We start from the raw sequence: 17803 nt of genomic DNA on the forward strand, positions 1-17803 counted from the left end.
TTCTGACATTCTATACCTCTAAGAAACAAAGCAGAAAAATCCTTCCAATGATCTTGCACCAAAGTTTCATCATGTCCATCACCACAGCAAAATAGGTGTTTCAATCTACTACAAGCCTAGCATCAAGCTCCACTCTGCAAAAACATTTTTAGCTCCAAGAATAGAAATCATTCAAGTTATATTAGCCATTCATGAACACCTTGATTGGGAAATCATATGCGTTTACAAATCACCAAACACATCTTCAACCGCATTGGTCACATAACTCTATACCTTGCTGCAACAATCCCATTCTACACGGATGAGTGTCATCATGGGAGACTTTAATGTAGACAATGAGCCCACAAACAATCAATATCGTTACTCGGAGGAGAAGCTCCAAGCACATGGCTACACACAGCAAATTCATGATGTGACCACTGTGTACAACTCAAAGCTCGATCATGTTTGGATTAAAAATCCCCCTGCATCGTTCATCATAGGCACAAGGTTTTGCTTCTGGTCCGATCATTCATCCACACATCTAATCATTCCTAAATGATTCTTATACCTCCCTCTCTCCCTTCTTCCCGTCATCTCTCCCTTCCCTCATCCTGTCCACAAAAACAAACCATGTTTCCATATTCTATGCCTACCTTTATCCTGAAAAAACGCAATTTTGCTACTCTTCAACCCTTCATTGAGACCGACATTCTGTAATGTAATCTGCTAGTCACTTTCTCAAACAATATGGTGCAGTTCACATGGTGCAGTGGTGCCGCATAAATGCGCAACTGGAAACCAGTAGCTAGCAAGTTCCCATGAGGCAAAGCGAAGTCGCACAATGACCTCAAAAATTCAGAAAAAGGTTGAAAATAGCATCCAGAGCATGAAAGGCAACGTTTTATTCCTGCATGATCTTGTCATTTTCTGCGATTGCAGGCTCGCTCCATCCCTTCAACCTCGAGCAGGAATGCAACTTGTTGCCAACCGGTTGCGCGTTTTCTTCTGGCAACCACTCATGAGAACTAGAAAGGTACGCAACCGGTTGGCAACCAGTTGTGAACCCAGTGCCCATGTGAACTGACTCTATGACTTCCATCCTTGCGCATTTGTGTTTCCCTTCCATGTTCTTAATTTGTTTCATCTATTGGCAGGCCTTGTGATTTTATCACTTGTTAATATTCCAGTCACAAAATATAAGGGTAATAAGGAACTACAATAAACGAGGTGCGTGTGTGTGTGTGAGAGAGAGAGAGAGAGAGAGAGAGAGAGAGCATGGCGTTACAGGAGCAGCTCGACAAATTCAAGAAGCAGCAGCAGAGGGCTCAAGAGACCCTATCGAAGACTGCAGTACGTGCGGCGCCATCGAAAGTAACGAAGCCTCCTATTCCTTCACCTCAAATCGCAGACCATCAAGAGCTTCCGCTCTCACAACGCTTCTCCTTCTCCAATGACAAGGAAAAACTGCAGCAGATTGCCATCGTCAGAAAGGCTCCCGTTGGTGCCCAGATCAAACGTGTCATTGATGTCCTGTTGGAGGTATGCTCTTGAGTATACGTTCGAATGGAGATCTGCACGGACACTTGTTTTTAGGGGTTTAAACCGTACCTTGTGCCTTTGCAGCTATGTCTGATTGATGCAGGCTTTTATTTTTTGATAGTTCTGATAGAAAGTCTTGCTGTCAATCAGCCTGACGTAAGGACTAGTATATCCTGTCTCAAGGGCTAGTTCATTGTATTACAAGACCCTGTGGATTTCCTTTATGAAGCTTTGTGTCATAGGTTACACCTTTTTCACTATGATGTCTGATCTGTGATGGGTCAAAACCTGATTCTATCAGAAAGCACAGTATGGCATATCATTCCCAAATGAAAATGCTGTCACGGATTTATCTTGTTCACCGTTTGTGATATTCAGTCTTCCCTTCGCTTCCTTAGTTCACTAATCTTGTGTTCTGTAGGAAAAGTTTTGTCGGTTTTATCATGAAATCATTAGCTTGAATTTGTGTCGAAAAAACCATGGTGTGTGTTGCAAAAAGTCGATCCTCCCTATTAGAAGAATCAACTAACTCCCTCTTACCATTGTAACCGGCTCCAAGGCGGCTAATCTCATAGCAACACACGAACATAACTGAAAACTTTAACACTTGAACTTGAAAAGTCAAAGTAGTTGTGACACGAAGTGGCGGAGTTCCACTCATAGATGCACTGGCCACAAAGTCTTGCGCCCCTTTCGATACTTCTTTTTATAGTTCTATAGAGTACAACTATCGTGGAGTCCACTCTGCGATTGTGGTACCAATCTGATCTGCAAAAGTGGGGTAGGCTCTTATAAAGGCCCTTGGCCGAAAAACATAAGATACAAAAAGCTGGTGGTACTTGAAAAGCAACTACTAAAAACAGTGGTGCCCCAAAAAGCTTACACTTGTAAAATCTGCCATGTCATCAGTTATACGGTGCCTGAGATTGTCGTCGCAATTTTTGGGCCTCCCACATCAGTGTCGTACGGTCAACCACATCTCTCTCTCTTTTCTTTTGCCGGTATTTCTACCACATCATCTCTTTGTGACATATGGATTGTGGGGAGTCAAGTAGCCATGGGACACCCCCTATTTATTGTGTGTGTGTGTGTGTGTGTGTTGGGGGGGCTCATTTTAGGCATCTAGCTTCATTCTCTTGTTTAGAGGTGCTCTTGCTCTTTTAGGCATCTAGCTTCATTCTCTTGTCCAATCTCTCTCTCTCTCTCTCTCTCTCTCTCTCGCATTCTCTCTTTGCTTCTCCTCTCCTCTTGCTGCCATGGTGTCGTCTTCCACTGCACACTTTGACTTGGTATCAGAGCCTAGGCTTGTTGTCAGGTGCAGCAGAAGTGTTTAAGGATTTCGACTTGGAACTAGTACTTCGCACAAACACAAGGCTACTTTACTTTTAAATTTAGCATGGTGGTTGTAGAGGAGCATCTTTCACTTATATTTTTGCATCCGAAGGAGGTCCACTTGTCACGAGTATATCTAAATCTATGTGAATGTGGACAAGATAACTCCTACTTCTAGGGTTGAGGACAACCTAGGAAGTGTTTTGGCACCTTTGTGAGCTTGTATGTAGGACGCACATGTTCAGTCACTTTGGTCAGTGCGTTGGAGACAACCAAAATAGTTATGCCCTGTTTGAAAGCATCCAAAACATCGGCCTTCTTGTAATAAGGTGTCTCATTGTCGAGGCGTCAAACGAGGCCTTTGCGGTTGACTTTTATGAGAATCTCGAAAATTTGTTCGTGGTTGCCGGGAGTTCTGGTCATTGGCCGGAGTTACTTTTGTAGTAAACTCTAGCTTGCCTTTCATCAATTTGTAGCCGACCACGGCATTGTCCATAAGCTCTTGCATAGTTGAGACTTGCTTGGACAGACAATATTCCTGCAATGTTGATGGTAGTCCAATGGTGTATCGCTCGCACTGATCCTCTAAGGAAATAAACTCAAAGGACACCGAAAGATAGACGTTGAGAAACCTTTGATTATAATCGTCCTGTGGCAAGCATTTCCAAGTCGACCCATTCTGCCAAGATCCGGACTTCAGAGAGAGGTCGTATAATTGCGTGCAAATATTGTCTTGAAAGCTTGCCAGGTCCTTGGAGCATGCGGTTGCGTCGTGATTGAACTCCACCACTGCATGGCATTATCTTTAAGAAATCCAACTCCTCGAGAAATCTTGGATTCTTCGGTATAGTTTCCCAAAGCATAGATGTTGTCGAATTGTTGTAGGAACTGCAATTCTTTCTTTCGATCTTTCATCCCAAAAAAGGTGAAAAATTTGACTGTCTAATGAATTTTTTCGGTTGGTTAGACTCGTATTCTGGGTACGGATAATAAGGGTATCCGTATGGGCTCCAACCATTGTAGCCTGGTGGCGGTGGTGGGGGCAACGGCGGTGGCAAAGGCGGTTGCACTAGATCAGGGTCAGATGGCTGTACCATATTCCTGAAGACTCCCCCGATCGAAACAGACGGCTGGGAAGGTTGCCGATTGGAAGCTCTCGTACTTTCTGGTGCCGAAGGAGGAGGAGGTATCACATGGGGCATCAGAGGGGGTAACATGTAATTCAGAAATTGTTGAAAACTTTGTAGCATCGGGAGATTTTGTTGCGGATGTCGCGAAAGAATGCCTCGAAGCTCGTCGAGGAGAATGTCACAAACTGTTGACGTGTCAAAGCCCTGAAGAAGGGAGTCAACTTGCAGATGTCGGCCGAGGGGCCTAAACCCTAAGAAGAAGAAGTAACAGAAGAAGAAATCCTACCAACTTATGGAGACCCCGTCCGATGGGGCCTCAGTGACATAAAGAAACTAAAATAAAGCAAGATCCACACGCAAAAATTTGATGACGTGGTAGATTTTCGAAAATTGCTCTGGCATGATGACGTGGCAGGCTGTACGGATTTCTGTAAATTACGCTGGCTGCTTTTTGACATTGCTTTTGGACCAGGAGTTTTTGAGTTTGAAGGTTTTTCATGTAAACTGCTTTTCATAGGCCAAGTGCCTTTAAATATGTGCTAAGGGCTCATTCTCTAGCATGCTTCCTAGAGAAGGTGCAGAGTCTGGAGTACCGGCTTGTATTGTGTTGATGCAATATAAAGAAATACCGAAAGGGGCGCCAAGGTTTGGGGCCAATATTCTCTGGGGTGGAATTCCGCCACTGTGTCGCGTGTCATCTCTCTCTTTCAGTTTAGTTGTTACTGAAGTGCTAAAAGTTTGTTCAGTCTGTTCTTTTCTATTGGCACGTGGTGCCCGCTCGTCTTGTGACAGTGGTATCAGAGCATTAGGCGTGTGCTTTTCTGAAAGCATACCGGTCCTACAAAGAGCAAACAGAGCTATTGGAATATTATTTGAGGTATCTTCGGCCTACGACCCCGGACTTATTAGCTACTCCCACCCTTACTTCATCGCGCATCGGGCGCGCTCCCGTCTCCATCGCCCGTCTTACAAGGCATAAGCCATAAAGAACCCAAGACTTGGAATTCATGGATTCAACATAATATTTGTAGTTTTTGCTTAACGAACTCCACGACATTCTTTCGCGGCATCCTCAGCAGAATCTTCCGATGCTGTAGAGTTTTGAACTACATGTTACCCCCTCTGACTCCCCAGGTGGTACCTCCTCCGACATCAGAAAGTACGAGAGCTTCCAACTTGCAAATTTCTCAGCCGTCTTTCCGATCGGGGGAGTTTTCAGGAATATGGTGCAGCCATTTGACCCTGATCGAGTGCCATCGCCTTTGCCACCGCCTTTGCCACCGCCATTGCCCCCACCTCCACCACCACCTCCGCCACCAGGCTACAATGGTTGGAGCTCATATGGATACCCTTATTATCTATACCCGGGATATGCGCGTAACGAACCCAAAGATTTCAAAGATGGCGGCACGACAATCAAACTTTTCACTTTTTCCCGGGTGAAAGATCGCAAGAAAGCATTGCAGTTCCTACAACAATTCGACAACGTCTATGCTTTAGGGAACTATATTGAAGAATCCAAGATTTCTCGAGCAGCGGGATTTCTTTAAAGATAATGCTATGCAATGGTGGAGTTCAATCGCGACACAACTGCATGCTCCAAGGACCTAGCAAGCTTTCAATACAGTTTTTGCACGTAGTTACATGACTTCTATGTTTGAAGTCCGGATTTTGGCAGAGTGGGCAACTTGAAAATGCTTGCCACCGAAACCATGGACAAATATAACCAAAGGTTTCTCGACGTGTACCTTCCGGTGTCCTTCTTTAGATCTGTTCCCTTGGAGGCCCAATGCGAGCGATACACCATTGGACTACCATTACCATTGCAGGAATATCGTCTATCCAAGCAGGTCTCCACCATGCAAGAACTTATGGACCATGCCGCGGTCGGTTACAAACTGATGAAGGGAAAGCTAGAGTTTACCACAGAAGAATCTCCGTTCACGAACCACAATCCTCGGCAACAACGAACAAATTCTCGAGTCTCGTGAAAATCAATCGCAAAGGCCTCGTTTGACGCCTCAACAACGAGACACCTTACTACATGAAGGCCGATGCTTTGGATGCTTTCAAACAAGTCGTAATCATTCTAATTGTCCCAAACGCATTGATAGACCAGAGGATCCGACACCCGCACCAACGATTGACCGAACCCCAACGCCACCTCCTGCTAAGAGAGCTAGACCCACTATTGGACTAGTTCTTGATATTTATGGCATACGCCTTGAGAGTACTAATGAATTGTGTCGAGCATATGGCAAAGTCAATGGCTTCAAAGCCCTTATTTTCTTTGACCCTGGAGCTACAGACAACTTCATCCATCCAGAATTCTTAACGCAGATGCACTTTGATTAAGATGCAGAGGGTGGAGAAATTGAAGCTGAACTAGCCACAGGGCAAACTCAGAAAGTAATACCGCTCATTGGTGCTCTTCTAGTGACTATTCAAGATTATCATGGAAAAGCTGATTTCCACATCATGAAGTTGGGTAATTGCGACGTTCTCTTGGGCATGCCTTGGTACGACAAGAATGATGCGACTCTCCAGGTTCGGAACTGAACCATCACCGTGATGCACAAGGACAAGCCAGTCCTCCTCAAAGTTCGGTTGTCCGAACAAAACCTCGAATGAACTCTCTCTACTTGTTTTTCTTTATAGCTAGAAAGTATTGTTTGTGAAAATTTGTTTGAAATGGATGGTATCTGTTTTGAGCTTGTTTTGGTGCCTATTTAAAATGTTTGACTCTGGTTTGAATATTGGTTTCAATGGTTGTTGATTTTTCTCTTGGGTGGAGTAGTGACAAATGATGATTGAAAAGTGTTGTTTTTACTCATGGCCCGAACCCTTGGGGTTAATTTATGGGGGGAGTATTGTTGTTGTGACTCCCGGCCCGGACCTCGCTGGTTATGCGGGAGAGTATTAAGAAGTCTGAGTAGTGGTTACTCTCAGCACCTCCAAATGACGCAGGTTGCGGTCTGGGGGGCGTTTGGTTGTAAAAGGCCTCTATATCTCCCAGCCCGGACCTTTTTAGGTTATGCGGGAGGAGTGATGAGGGAGTGGTTGAATATCTCCCGGCCCGGACCTTGTTAGGTTATGCGGGAGGAGCGTTCATTGGCGGCTTTATGTTTCTCTGTCTTGTAACATGCATATGTGAGCATTTGTGTTGCATTGTGATGTGCCAACCACTGAATATTCCTAACTGGATGAGATTGCCTGGGTATGTAATTTTAGTGAATCAAGACACCCGTGGAAGATCAGTACGGTCTGGGTGTGATGGCTAATTTTACTATGCCGGAATATCGAGAGTTCTGATCTGGACGAAAGGAGAAGCTAACTCCTTGATCAAAAGAGTCGAAAGGAGAAGCTAACTCCTTAACAAAAAGAGCAAACTGATTGTCCCTCGGAATGACTCTCGGAAGTTTTTGAGCTAACTTGAGTTGTTTTGCAGATATGCTGTAATCGCGGATGATTACTCTCTTTCAAGAAGGGGAGATGTCACAAACTGCTGACGTGTCAAAGCCCTGAAGAAGGGAGTCAACTTGTAGATGTCGGCCGAGGGGCCTAAACCCTAAGAAGAACAAGTAACAGAAGAAGAAATCCTACCAACTTATGGGGACCCTGTCCGATGGGGCCCCGGTGACATAAAGACACTAAAATAAAGCAGGATCCACACGTAAAAACTGATGACGTGGCAAATTTCCGAAAATTGCGCTAGCATGATGACGTGGCAGGTTGTACGAATTTCACGTTTTGCGTTGGTTGATGACGTGGCAGCTGTACGGATTTTCGTAAATTACGCTGGTAGCTTTTTGGCATTGCTTTTGGACCACGAGCTTTTGAGTTTAAAGGCTTTTCATGTAAACTGCGTTTAATAGGCCAAGGGCCTTTATATATGTGCTAAGGGCTCATTCTCTGGCATGCTTCCTGGAGAAGGTGCAGAGTCTGGAGTATCGGTTTGTACTGTGTTGATGCAATATAAAGAAATACAGAAAGGGGCGCTTAGGTTTGGGGCCAATACTGTGTGGGGTGGAATTCCGCCACTGTGTCGCGTGTCGTCTCTCTCTTTGTCGGTTTAGTTGTTATTGAAGTGCTAAAAGTCTGTTCAGTCTGTTCTTTTCTATTGGCACGTGGTGCCCGTCTTGTGACAGAGAGTGCAAGTATTCTGCCGAATTCATTTCAACGCCATGTCTTGGGTTCTTTTTGGCTTACGTGTCACAAACTGTTGACGTGTCAAGTCTCTATAAAACGGAGCCAACCTGCAGATCTTGGCTGAGGGGCCTAAACCGTAAGAAGCAGAAGCAGTAGAAGAAGAAGAAGCGGAAGAAGTTCCCACCAACTTATGGGACCCCGCTCGATGGGGCCCAAGAGACATAAAGGCATTAAAAAAAAGCTGGACCTACCGTGCACGTGCTCGCGCACACACACAGAGGCTAATTTACAAGTAGTTTGATGACGTGGCAGCTGTTGTACGGATCGGATTTTACGTTGACTGTTGACGTGGCAGATTGTACGGATTTCCGTGTTTTACGTTGGCTGTTGACGTGGCAGAGTTGTATAGATTCTCGTAAAACTCGATGGCAGCTTTTTGGGTGCAGCGCTTTTGGACCAAGTGCTTTGAGTTTACTGCTTTTCATGAAACTGCTTTTGAGGCCAAGGGCCTTCAAATATGTGCAAAGGGCTCAGTCTCTGGCATGTTGTAACAGATTTGGACACTCCAAGTCAAGAATCAATCACGACAGCACCAAATAACCACTTCAAAACAATTCACAGATCACAATAGATTTGCACTGGCCCCGCGGAGTTCCGTGCCTAGAGATATTGGCCCCAAAGACTGGCGCCCCTTTCGGTATTTCTTTATGTATTAATCAGATCAAAAGTACAAGAGAGCGGTTAGGGTTTCACTCTCAGGTTTTGCGTCCAGATGCTCTGTAGAGTGAGCCCCTCACCGCTTATTTAAAGATTACAAGGGATGCCCAAAAGTAGAGCCCCAAAAGCTTCAAAATAAAGCAAACTCTGTTTTTCTCTCACAAGCCCTCTTGAGGGCTTTAATAATCATAAAGCAATGCAGCTCTCTCTCTCTCTCTCTCTCTCTCTCTCTTTCATGCTCAAATTTGCGTCGCCAAAAGCTGGTTTTCTTTTTCGTAATTTCTGCCGCAAATCCCGGAATATCCGTACTGCTGCCATATGTTGCCAAAATTAGGGTTTCAGCCAGCAGTTAGGGTTTCTTTAAATTAGGGTTTTTGGCAGAAATTAGGGTTTGCAGGAATTAGGGTTTCTGCTCTCGTAGCCAGGTCATCACTTTGTGACATACCCCCCTCTTGAAAGCATTGTAATTGCCCGCAATTACGCCTGCAAAACAATCAGAAGCCATAAACAGTCTTAGCAGACACTGACTGTTAGTACCTACGTACTAGGAACACACATCTAGCAGATGTACCAATCGACAGTCACATCACACGACATCACATGACATTCAACTTTTATTCTGATCTTAGACCATGATTTATCGGCAATGTAGCTAGCAATCGCATCTAGATCCAATCGAGACCTCATCGATGTCCGATTGACTAACCCTATTGCAACAATGTCTATTCGAGATCAATTAGACCAAAATGCTGCAGTCATTTCGTCTATCAGTTCCTGCACTCAGAAAGAAGTCAAGAACAAATCAGTATCATAATCAGGAATTCCATTTCATAAAGTCATATAGCAGAATACTGTCAGCTTTTAGTATCCCTGAAGCTCAAAGAGACATCAGTGACTCTAGTATCTAAATCAAGGTATCTGTTGACAAAGGAGTGGAGTGACTCCCCTCTTGTGCATCCCACTACACTAGATCTCTGGCCAGGCTGAATTTCTGGGTTCCGTTTGGAGTAGACTATGCTAAACCAAAAGCATCGAGGTAAAGTTTCACAATCTGAGGAGTATCTGCTAGGTCCTCCTCCTCCATCCACTTCGCATCCAATTCAGGATAGTTCTTGAACTTAACCAAGAACCGCCTTCGGACTTTACCTTTATTCTTCGTATCCTTATGTGCCAAAATCTGTTCAGGAACAAGGATCTCCTTGTTTTCTTCCACTTCGGGTTGTTCATCAGGCCCTAAGGCCCCCCATCATCAGGCACATCACGTTTAAAAGGTTTTAAGAGACTCACATGAAATGCATTGTGAATCCTCCAAGTATAAGGCAGTTTCAGTCGGAAGGAGACATCATTTATCTTTTCAATGATCTAGACAGGTCCGTAGTATCGCATACTAAGCTTTGAAAAAAGCCTCTCCTTTCCCTTTTTCTTTCTTAGGCGTGCCTTCTCAAAACGTAAGAGCACCCAATCGTCCTCCTTCAATTTTAAGTCGCGACGATCGCGATCCGCTGCCTTTTTCTGTCGTTCTTGAGACTTCTGCAAAGTCTCGCGAACCTTGGCAAAAGCCGTATCCAAGTCTCGCGTATATTCATCTGCTTCAGGTCTTTCAGGCATTACGAGATCACAAGTTAGTGATTAATGCAAAGAAAAGTGAATTTTCCTACTAGAGATACACTTTTTGGGACACATTGTCTCAGCAGCAGGAGTGCAAATGGATCCGGCCAAGATAGAGACTATCCGTGATTGGCCCGATTTGAAGAATGTCCATGAAGCTAGAAGCTTCTTGGGACTGTGTTCGTACTACAGGCGGTTCATTCGAAAGTTTGCAGAGGTTGCTTCCCTTTTGCATATTCTGACACAGAAAGGAGTCCCTTTCTTGTGGGGATCCACAGAGGTGACTGCCTTTCAGACATTGAAAGAGAAATTGACTACATGACCAGTTTTGACTTTGCCGGACTTGCAGAAGTCATTTGAAGTATATTGTGATGCTTGTGGTCGTAGTCTGGGTGCGGTCTTAATGCAAGAAGGCCATGTCATTGCTTACGAGAGCCGATTGTTCTCAAGGCCGGAGATGACTGCACAGATTTATGAGAAAGAGCTTTTGGCGGTTATCCATGCTCTTACTTAGTTGGCAGCATTACCTACTCGGAGTGGATTTTCTGTAACAGACTTGGACACTCCAAGTCAAGAATCAATCACAACAACACCAAATAACGACTTCAAAACAATTCACAGATCACAATAGATTTGCACTGGCCCCGCGGAGTTCCGTGCCTAGAGATATTGGCCCCAAAGACTGGCGCCCCTTTCGGTATTTCTTTATGTATTAATCAGATCAAAGTACAAGAGAGCAGTTAGGGTTTCACTCTCAGGCTCTGCGTCCAGATGCTCTGCAGAGTGAGCCCCTCACCGCTTATTTAAAGATTACAAGGGATGCCCAAAAGCAGAGCCCCAAAAGCTTCAAAATAAAGCAAACTCTGTTTTTCTCTCACAAGCCCTCTTGAGGGCTTTAATAATCATAAAGCAATGCAGCTCTCTCTCTCTCTCTCTCTCTCTCTCTCTCTCTCTCTCTTTCATGCTCAAATTTGCGTCGCCAAAAGCTGGTTTTCTTTTTCGTAATTTCCGTCGCAAAATCCTGGAATATCCGTATTGTTGCCACGTGGCATTTTTGCCACCAAAATTAGGGTTTTCACCACATTTAGGGTTTCAGCCAGCAGTTAGGGTTTTTGTAAATTAGGGTTTCTGGCAGAAATTAGGTTTAGCAGGAATTAGGGTTTCTGGCAGGAATTAGGGTTTCTGCTCTCGGTAGCCACGTCATCACTTTGTGACATACCCCCCTTTTGAAAGCATTGTACGGGCGATTACTCTTGCAAAACAGACAGAAGCCATAAACCGTCTTAGCAGACACTGACTGTTAGTACCTACGTACTAGGAACACACATCTAGCAGATGTACCAATCGACAGTCACATCACACGACATCACAGGACATCACTAGACATCACAGGATATCACATGACATTCAACATTTATTCGGATCTTAGACCATGGTTTATCGGCAATGTAGCTAGCAATCGCATCTAGATCCAATCGGGACCTCATATGTTCATCCCGTCTCGTCGTCATCGTCCTCATCATCGTCGACATCGTGGCAAGTCCAAGCAGTGTAGAGATTTGTGCAATCATAAGTAGACCGCTCACACCATAGAGAGTGGGGCCTTCGGAGGAGAGTTTGACAACATTCTGGTGTCGTTTTCTTCTCTCTCTATCTCTCAGTGTCAGTACCTTCATTCACAGTGTTCACCACTTTGTCTGTGTCCATTGCGGTTTCTCACTAAAGGAACGGAAGGCTCTCCCTTCCGTAAGTAAAAGGAACCCTTGAGCACAGTTCGGAGCACTCATCTTGAGCAAAGTTCAACATTTACTTCTGCTGCGCCTTACAAGGGATGCTCCAAAAGCAGAGCCCCAAAAGCTTCTAACTCAAAAGCAAAATAGTCCCAAAAGCAACGGTCACAAACCGGTGACGTGGCATGGCCCTATAAGCAGACCGAACACACACACAAGCCAACCCAAATCTGAGTTGGGGCCCTTGTAAATCGTGGGGTGATCTACGGTGGAAATTGCGATTTGTTTGCATGGCAGTGTACGGACAAGGTGACGTGGTAGATTTTGGTCAGAAAAGCTTTTGGATAAAGTTATGAAAAGTGTTAAAGACAATTTTGAGAGCTTAGTTTTATAAGCAATTGATTTTTGAGCATTGATAAAAGCAAGAGGCCAAGGGCCTATAAATATGTGCATAGGGGGCAACATTATTAACTTAAGGGTTTAAGAGTGGGCTCCTCTCAGCAGTTGTACACTCAACTCTAATATAAAGAAATACCGCACGAGGCGTCTAGTTGAGGGGCTAGTGCATATGGGAGTGGAACTCCGCTAATCCGTATCTCGTCTCAATTGTTAAGCTCTATTTCTGTTTTAAGTCTTTGTAGTTTTGTATATTTTTTTATGGTTGTGTTAAAGTCTGTTCTAATTGGTTTTTCCCTCTGTAACAAGTGGTACCCATCGGTTACAGGCTATGGTGGCATACAAGCAAACGGGTCTTCTACTAAAGACGTTCATAAGTAGAGATAAAGAAGAAGAAGATATGGCGACAAGTGGATGAAGCAAGAGCTTTATGTGTAGTCGAAGAGAGGGAAAGGTAGAAAGCTCACGAGATTTTTTGTGGAGGATCACATTGTCACAATCTGGTGACGTGGCACCAATTGAAGATTTGACCGACTTACTGATCGCGGCCGAGGGGCCTAAACCCTAGCAGTAGAAGTTTCAACAACTTACTGAGCCTAGCCGATGGGCCTAAAAGACAAAAGGGGTTAGGATTAAAATCCTAACCCAACCAACTTAGAGAACCTTGGCTGAGGGGCTAAACACTAAATAAAGTAGACACACACCCCCACAAATTGCGTAGAAGCTGATGATGTGGCAGCACTGTGTGGACCAGCCCAGAGGGTGCTTACTCTTGGACAAATAGCTTTTAGAACTACCTCTTTTCATGTGAGATGCTTTTCTCTAGCATTCTACCGTGTGGAGAAGCAGAGCAGAGCCAGAGAGTTGTGCTTTGTTCAAGCAATATAAAGAAATACCGAAAGGGGCACCACGATTTGGGGCCATTCCAGTCTTGGAGTGGAACTTCGCCACTCGGTGTCTCGTGTGGACTCTCTCTCTCTCTCTCTCTCTCTCTCTCTCTCTCTCTCTCTCTCTCTCGTTCTGTTCAGTTGTTTGAAGTGCTAAATGTAATAGACTTGGACACTCCAAGTTGAAGATCAACAGTTGGGAAACCGGGGAAACAATTGCACAGAACTGAGAGAGAGAGAGAGAGAGAGAGAGAGAGAGAGAGAGAGAGGACGGCACGACACGACGGAGTTTTGTGCCCAGATGCATTGGTCCCAAAGACTGGCGCCCCTTCTCGGTATATCTTTATTATTATGCTTCAGAAAGTACAAAGTCTGAAGGTCCTCTCTCTGGTGATGGTCCCAAGAAAATCTGCCAAGAGAAGAGGCCTTGGCACTCTTATAAAAGCTCCTAGTTACAATGAAAAGCATCAGTTCTAAAAGCTTGCATGACCAAAATCTGGTGCTCCAAATTTCCAGCAAAAACTGCGGAATTATGTACTGCCTGTCAAGTCATCCGAGCCTGCCACATCAGCACTGCTATGCAATTTGGGGGTCCCAACTTTTTTTTTTAAAGGTATAGGCCTCTCGACCAGGTTCTATAAGTTGGGAAGGTTAGGCTTTTATTGTAAACCCCCCCCTCCCTTCCGCCCCCTGAAGACACAGTTTCATTAATCTTTCTCCCCCTTCCCTCCTTCTGACATGGTTCAATAATTAATGTACGGAACCATATGAGCATCCTTTTGATCCTTGTCAACACCTCTTGCCTTCTGCAAGCAAGAGGAATTATGCTGCATGGATCGTATCGTCTTGAGGTGCAGCTTACTCTTGGAATTCTTGTCCTCTTAAGAATAACAATCTCTTATGCTCAGAGTGAACGGTTCCTTGCTCACTAGACTGTTGTGAAAATATCTGCAGTCATTATTGAAACCTGCCCGTAGGGCGGTAGACTTTGGCTTTCCGGAACTTTACTTTAAGCTTTAGGACACAGAGAAAGTTTGCAAATAAAAACCTGTAACGGGAATTATTACTTCAAACACACACGGCTCGGAAGCTAGAATGCTCCGAGCAGACGCCGAAAACCTGAGGCTCACACCTGTTCTCGTGAAATTTCGGCAACAATAACAGTCCCAAAACTCATCCTGAACAAATCCCCTTGTTGGAACTCGCTTCCAAAGACATAAGCCCTCTGTTTTCAGCCCAAAAACAGCAATTACAGCTCGCTGTATTTACTGGTTTTTACCCTGTCTCGGCCCTAAACAGTCCCGGAACTGTCCTCTAATAGTGGGACACTGTTCCCAATGCTTCTGGCATCCATACAGCTGTAAAACATTACAAAAACAGCGCATAACCAGCGCTGAAAAAGAACCTGTAAGGTGAGGCTATCACCCTCACCGGTGTCTGCTTTTGGAGTAGCAGTTAGCTACTCCTGTTCCTTCTCAAAGAGGCTCTTGCCTCGGCATAGAAGCATAAGACCACACAACTGTACATAGGTCAAATGAAGAGCCCTCTTGTGGGGCATTACATAACTACACGGAGGGGGGAGAGAGAGCAGTGTAGAGTGTGAAGGACATCACTTCTTGCACTACACTATACATGAGAGGGAAAGCTTGCACACAATACCTCTTAACCTGTGACAGGAAACTCAATAATGTGTCCCCTGTTGATTTCTACTCGCGCCCTCTTCACATGTTTAGTAAATTGGCCAAAAAGTGCCACTTGGCACTCATGCATGCAATTTTCCTGCATTGGACTTTCGGCTTAAAAATCTCTCAACTAGTATATCAGTTGACTTTGCAGCAGAGTAATAAAATGTTCCCCTTGTCATCTGAAGCTAATGACGCGAACAAATTTCATGGCCCAAAATAGCAGTTCCCTAAATTTTAGGAGATGCTTCCATTGGACTCTCACTGGTCTTTAGACCATCTTTCACCACTGGGACCACATCTAAAAATGCAATGTTGCCCAGTTCTCAGGTGATTTTCTCTGGGTGACCCCACCTTGGCACTGTGTCTCATTTGAGTTAGTTTCCTAGTGTCCACCAACTTATTAAGTGCGGTGAGGGGACCTAAATGACTTTGAACTGAGCCTTGACACCCTTTTACTACTCAAATTCCAGTGCCGACCAACTTCCCGACTGCGGGTGAAACTACTGTTTCACACTGGCCATACAATGTCCGGCCATTTGCAGCTTCAAAAAGAGGTCTCAAAAATAAAAAAAAAATCATGGAAAGAAACCAACAACTAAGGTTAGCAGTTGCCACGTCCTCGTGACAATTATCCTAGGCTAGTCTGGTTGCCATGATTTTTAATCATTGAGGGCAGAGCCGTAAAAGCAGTGCTCTCAACTGTTTTTTCAAAAGCAAAAATATGTAACGATGTTTATTGCTGCCTATTTGTTTTTCATAAAATTCTCAAGAACGAAAAAATGTTTTGGTGGAAACCCATCTTCTGTCCAGCCATTGTCAACAGTTTCTGTTTTGTTTCAGAGACGGCAAGCTTTAACACCGAAGGAGATAGAAGAGGTTTGCTTTGTGGATGTCACAAATAATAAAGATGTTTTTGATAGCCTGAAAAACAATGTCAAGGTTTCTTTCGATGGACAGCGCTTTTCTTACAAGGTGCTGATTGCAGATATGCCAAATATAGTTGTCTCTTTGTAAACGCTGCATTTGATCGAGGCTGCAGCTGATAAGCTTTGATCTGTTTTTGCAGTCCAAGCATGATTTGAAAACCAAGCAAGATTTGCTTGTTTTGATTAGGAAGGTTCCTGAAGGTATACCTACGGGAGATCTCAAAGATTCGTACCCTGGTGTACTTAAGGATTTGCAGGCATGTCTACATTTTTGATAGATAATGTCTTTTTTGATAGATAATGTCTTTTCTGAGCCAGGAACTTTCATGATTTTTACCATGTGATCTTTTGTGTTTATGACCAGGAGCTGAAGGCAAGTGGGCAAGTTTGGTTGATACTAAACAATGATTCTCAACAGGATGTTGTTTACCCAAATGATCCAAAAGTGCAGATTAAAGTTGATGATGATGTCAAGCAACTGATAAGAAGTATTGAGACACCCCGTGAGTTTGTGGATGTTGAAAGGGAGTTGCAGAAGGCTGGCATGAAACCTGCAACAAACACAGCCCGGAGGAAAGCAGTAGCTAGTGTTCAAGGCTTGCAACCCAAAAAGCCGAAGGTGAAGAAACAGCGCAATATCACAAAGAGGACGAAATTGACCAATGCGCATATGCCAGAACTGTTCCAAAACTTGCCAGTTTCGAATACATGATGGCATGGAGGTGATAATGCTGGTGGAGATGGTCTTCTTTGCAGCTATTGTTGCTGGAACAGCTATTTTATTCGGGTTGGAGAGCTCCTGAGCGTGTAGTATATTGTGTCTCGGCCTTCCATGATATTGGTACTTGCAAGCTGGGCAGCCTTGTTTAGCCACATGCGCTATTTGAAAGAGCTAGATTGCATGACCTAAGAGGGAACCCCCCATATGAAGGGAAAATAGTTCCTCCATATGAAGGGAAAACAGTTCCTCCATATGAAGGGAAAACATACCTTCAGGGAAAACACACGTCGTAACTCAGACCTGTCTAACAAGCGGTTTGTTTTCTGCTGGGAGTAGCAGCAGAGAACAATTGTGCATTTATTTTTTATTGATGCACTCTAATCAATTGAGACAGTCGATTCCTCCTTTATGTCAGGAGGATATTTACAAACACGTTTTTTGTGTTCTGAAAGTTCCTTTTCTTGGTGCCTTATTGACGAACTTTGTCATGTATATACACAGACCAACGTGACCAAGTGATGACACTGTTTTGTTATCAAAGACCAAATTGATCGTTGGGGAATATATATTATGAAAGTTATCCATATATTTGCTTGGAAAAGAAAAGATAACTAATGATGATGGTGGTGGGAGACCACCACAATTTATACCTACTCGTCCTATCCATACTAGCATGTTATCAGGTGTACAAGTATTATCATCCATGACGACCACTAGGCCCATCCTTAAGGTAGGATGTAGTGCATTGGTTATAGTGAGATGTCCCTCAGAATTGAGCATGTGATGGCGGGCCTACTTTGTCCTTGGCCAATATAAGGCCGAATCTATGCTCTTGAGTGTTGCATCTGATACAAGGTTTGCAGCATGCTTTAGCTGCCCTCAATCCTCAAGTGGCTGGTCCCTGGGAGGGGTATATGTTAAGTAAACAACCCCCCCCCCCCCCTCCCGCGCCGAAGAAAAAGGAACTTCCCCCCAAAATATTACTAATAAAATAACATACA

General features: G+C 44.3%; 1 protein-coding gene across 1 annotated transcript; it reads left to right on the forward strand.

Moving 5' to 3' along the window:
• Positions 1-1209: 1209 nt before the first annotated feature.
• Positions 1210-17386, forward strand: LOC147431775 (Transcription initiation factor TFIIE, beta subunit). Its single transcript, XM_086494273.1, has 4 exons — positions 1210-1521; positions 15996-16127; positions 16222-16338; positions 16446-17386. Exons 1-4 carry the CDS (start codon positions 1258-1260, stop codon positions 16791-16793), a joined length of 861 nt encoding a protein of 286 aa, XP_086350399.1. The 5' UTR covers positions 1210-1257; the 3' UTR covers positions 16794-17386.
• The last annotated feature ends 417 nt before the right edge of the window (positions 17387-17803 follow it).

The sequence above is a fragment of the Adiantum capillus-veneris genome, chromosome 21 (genome assembly GCF_014529385.1).
Source record: "Adiantum capillus-veneris isolate H3 chromosome 21, ASM1452938v2, whole genome shotgun sequence".
Lineage (NCBI taxonomy): Eukaryota > Viridiplantae > Streptophyta > Polypodiopsida > Polypodiales > Pteridaceae > Adiantum > Adiantum capillus-veneris.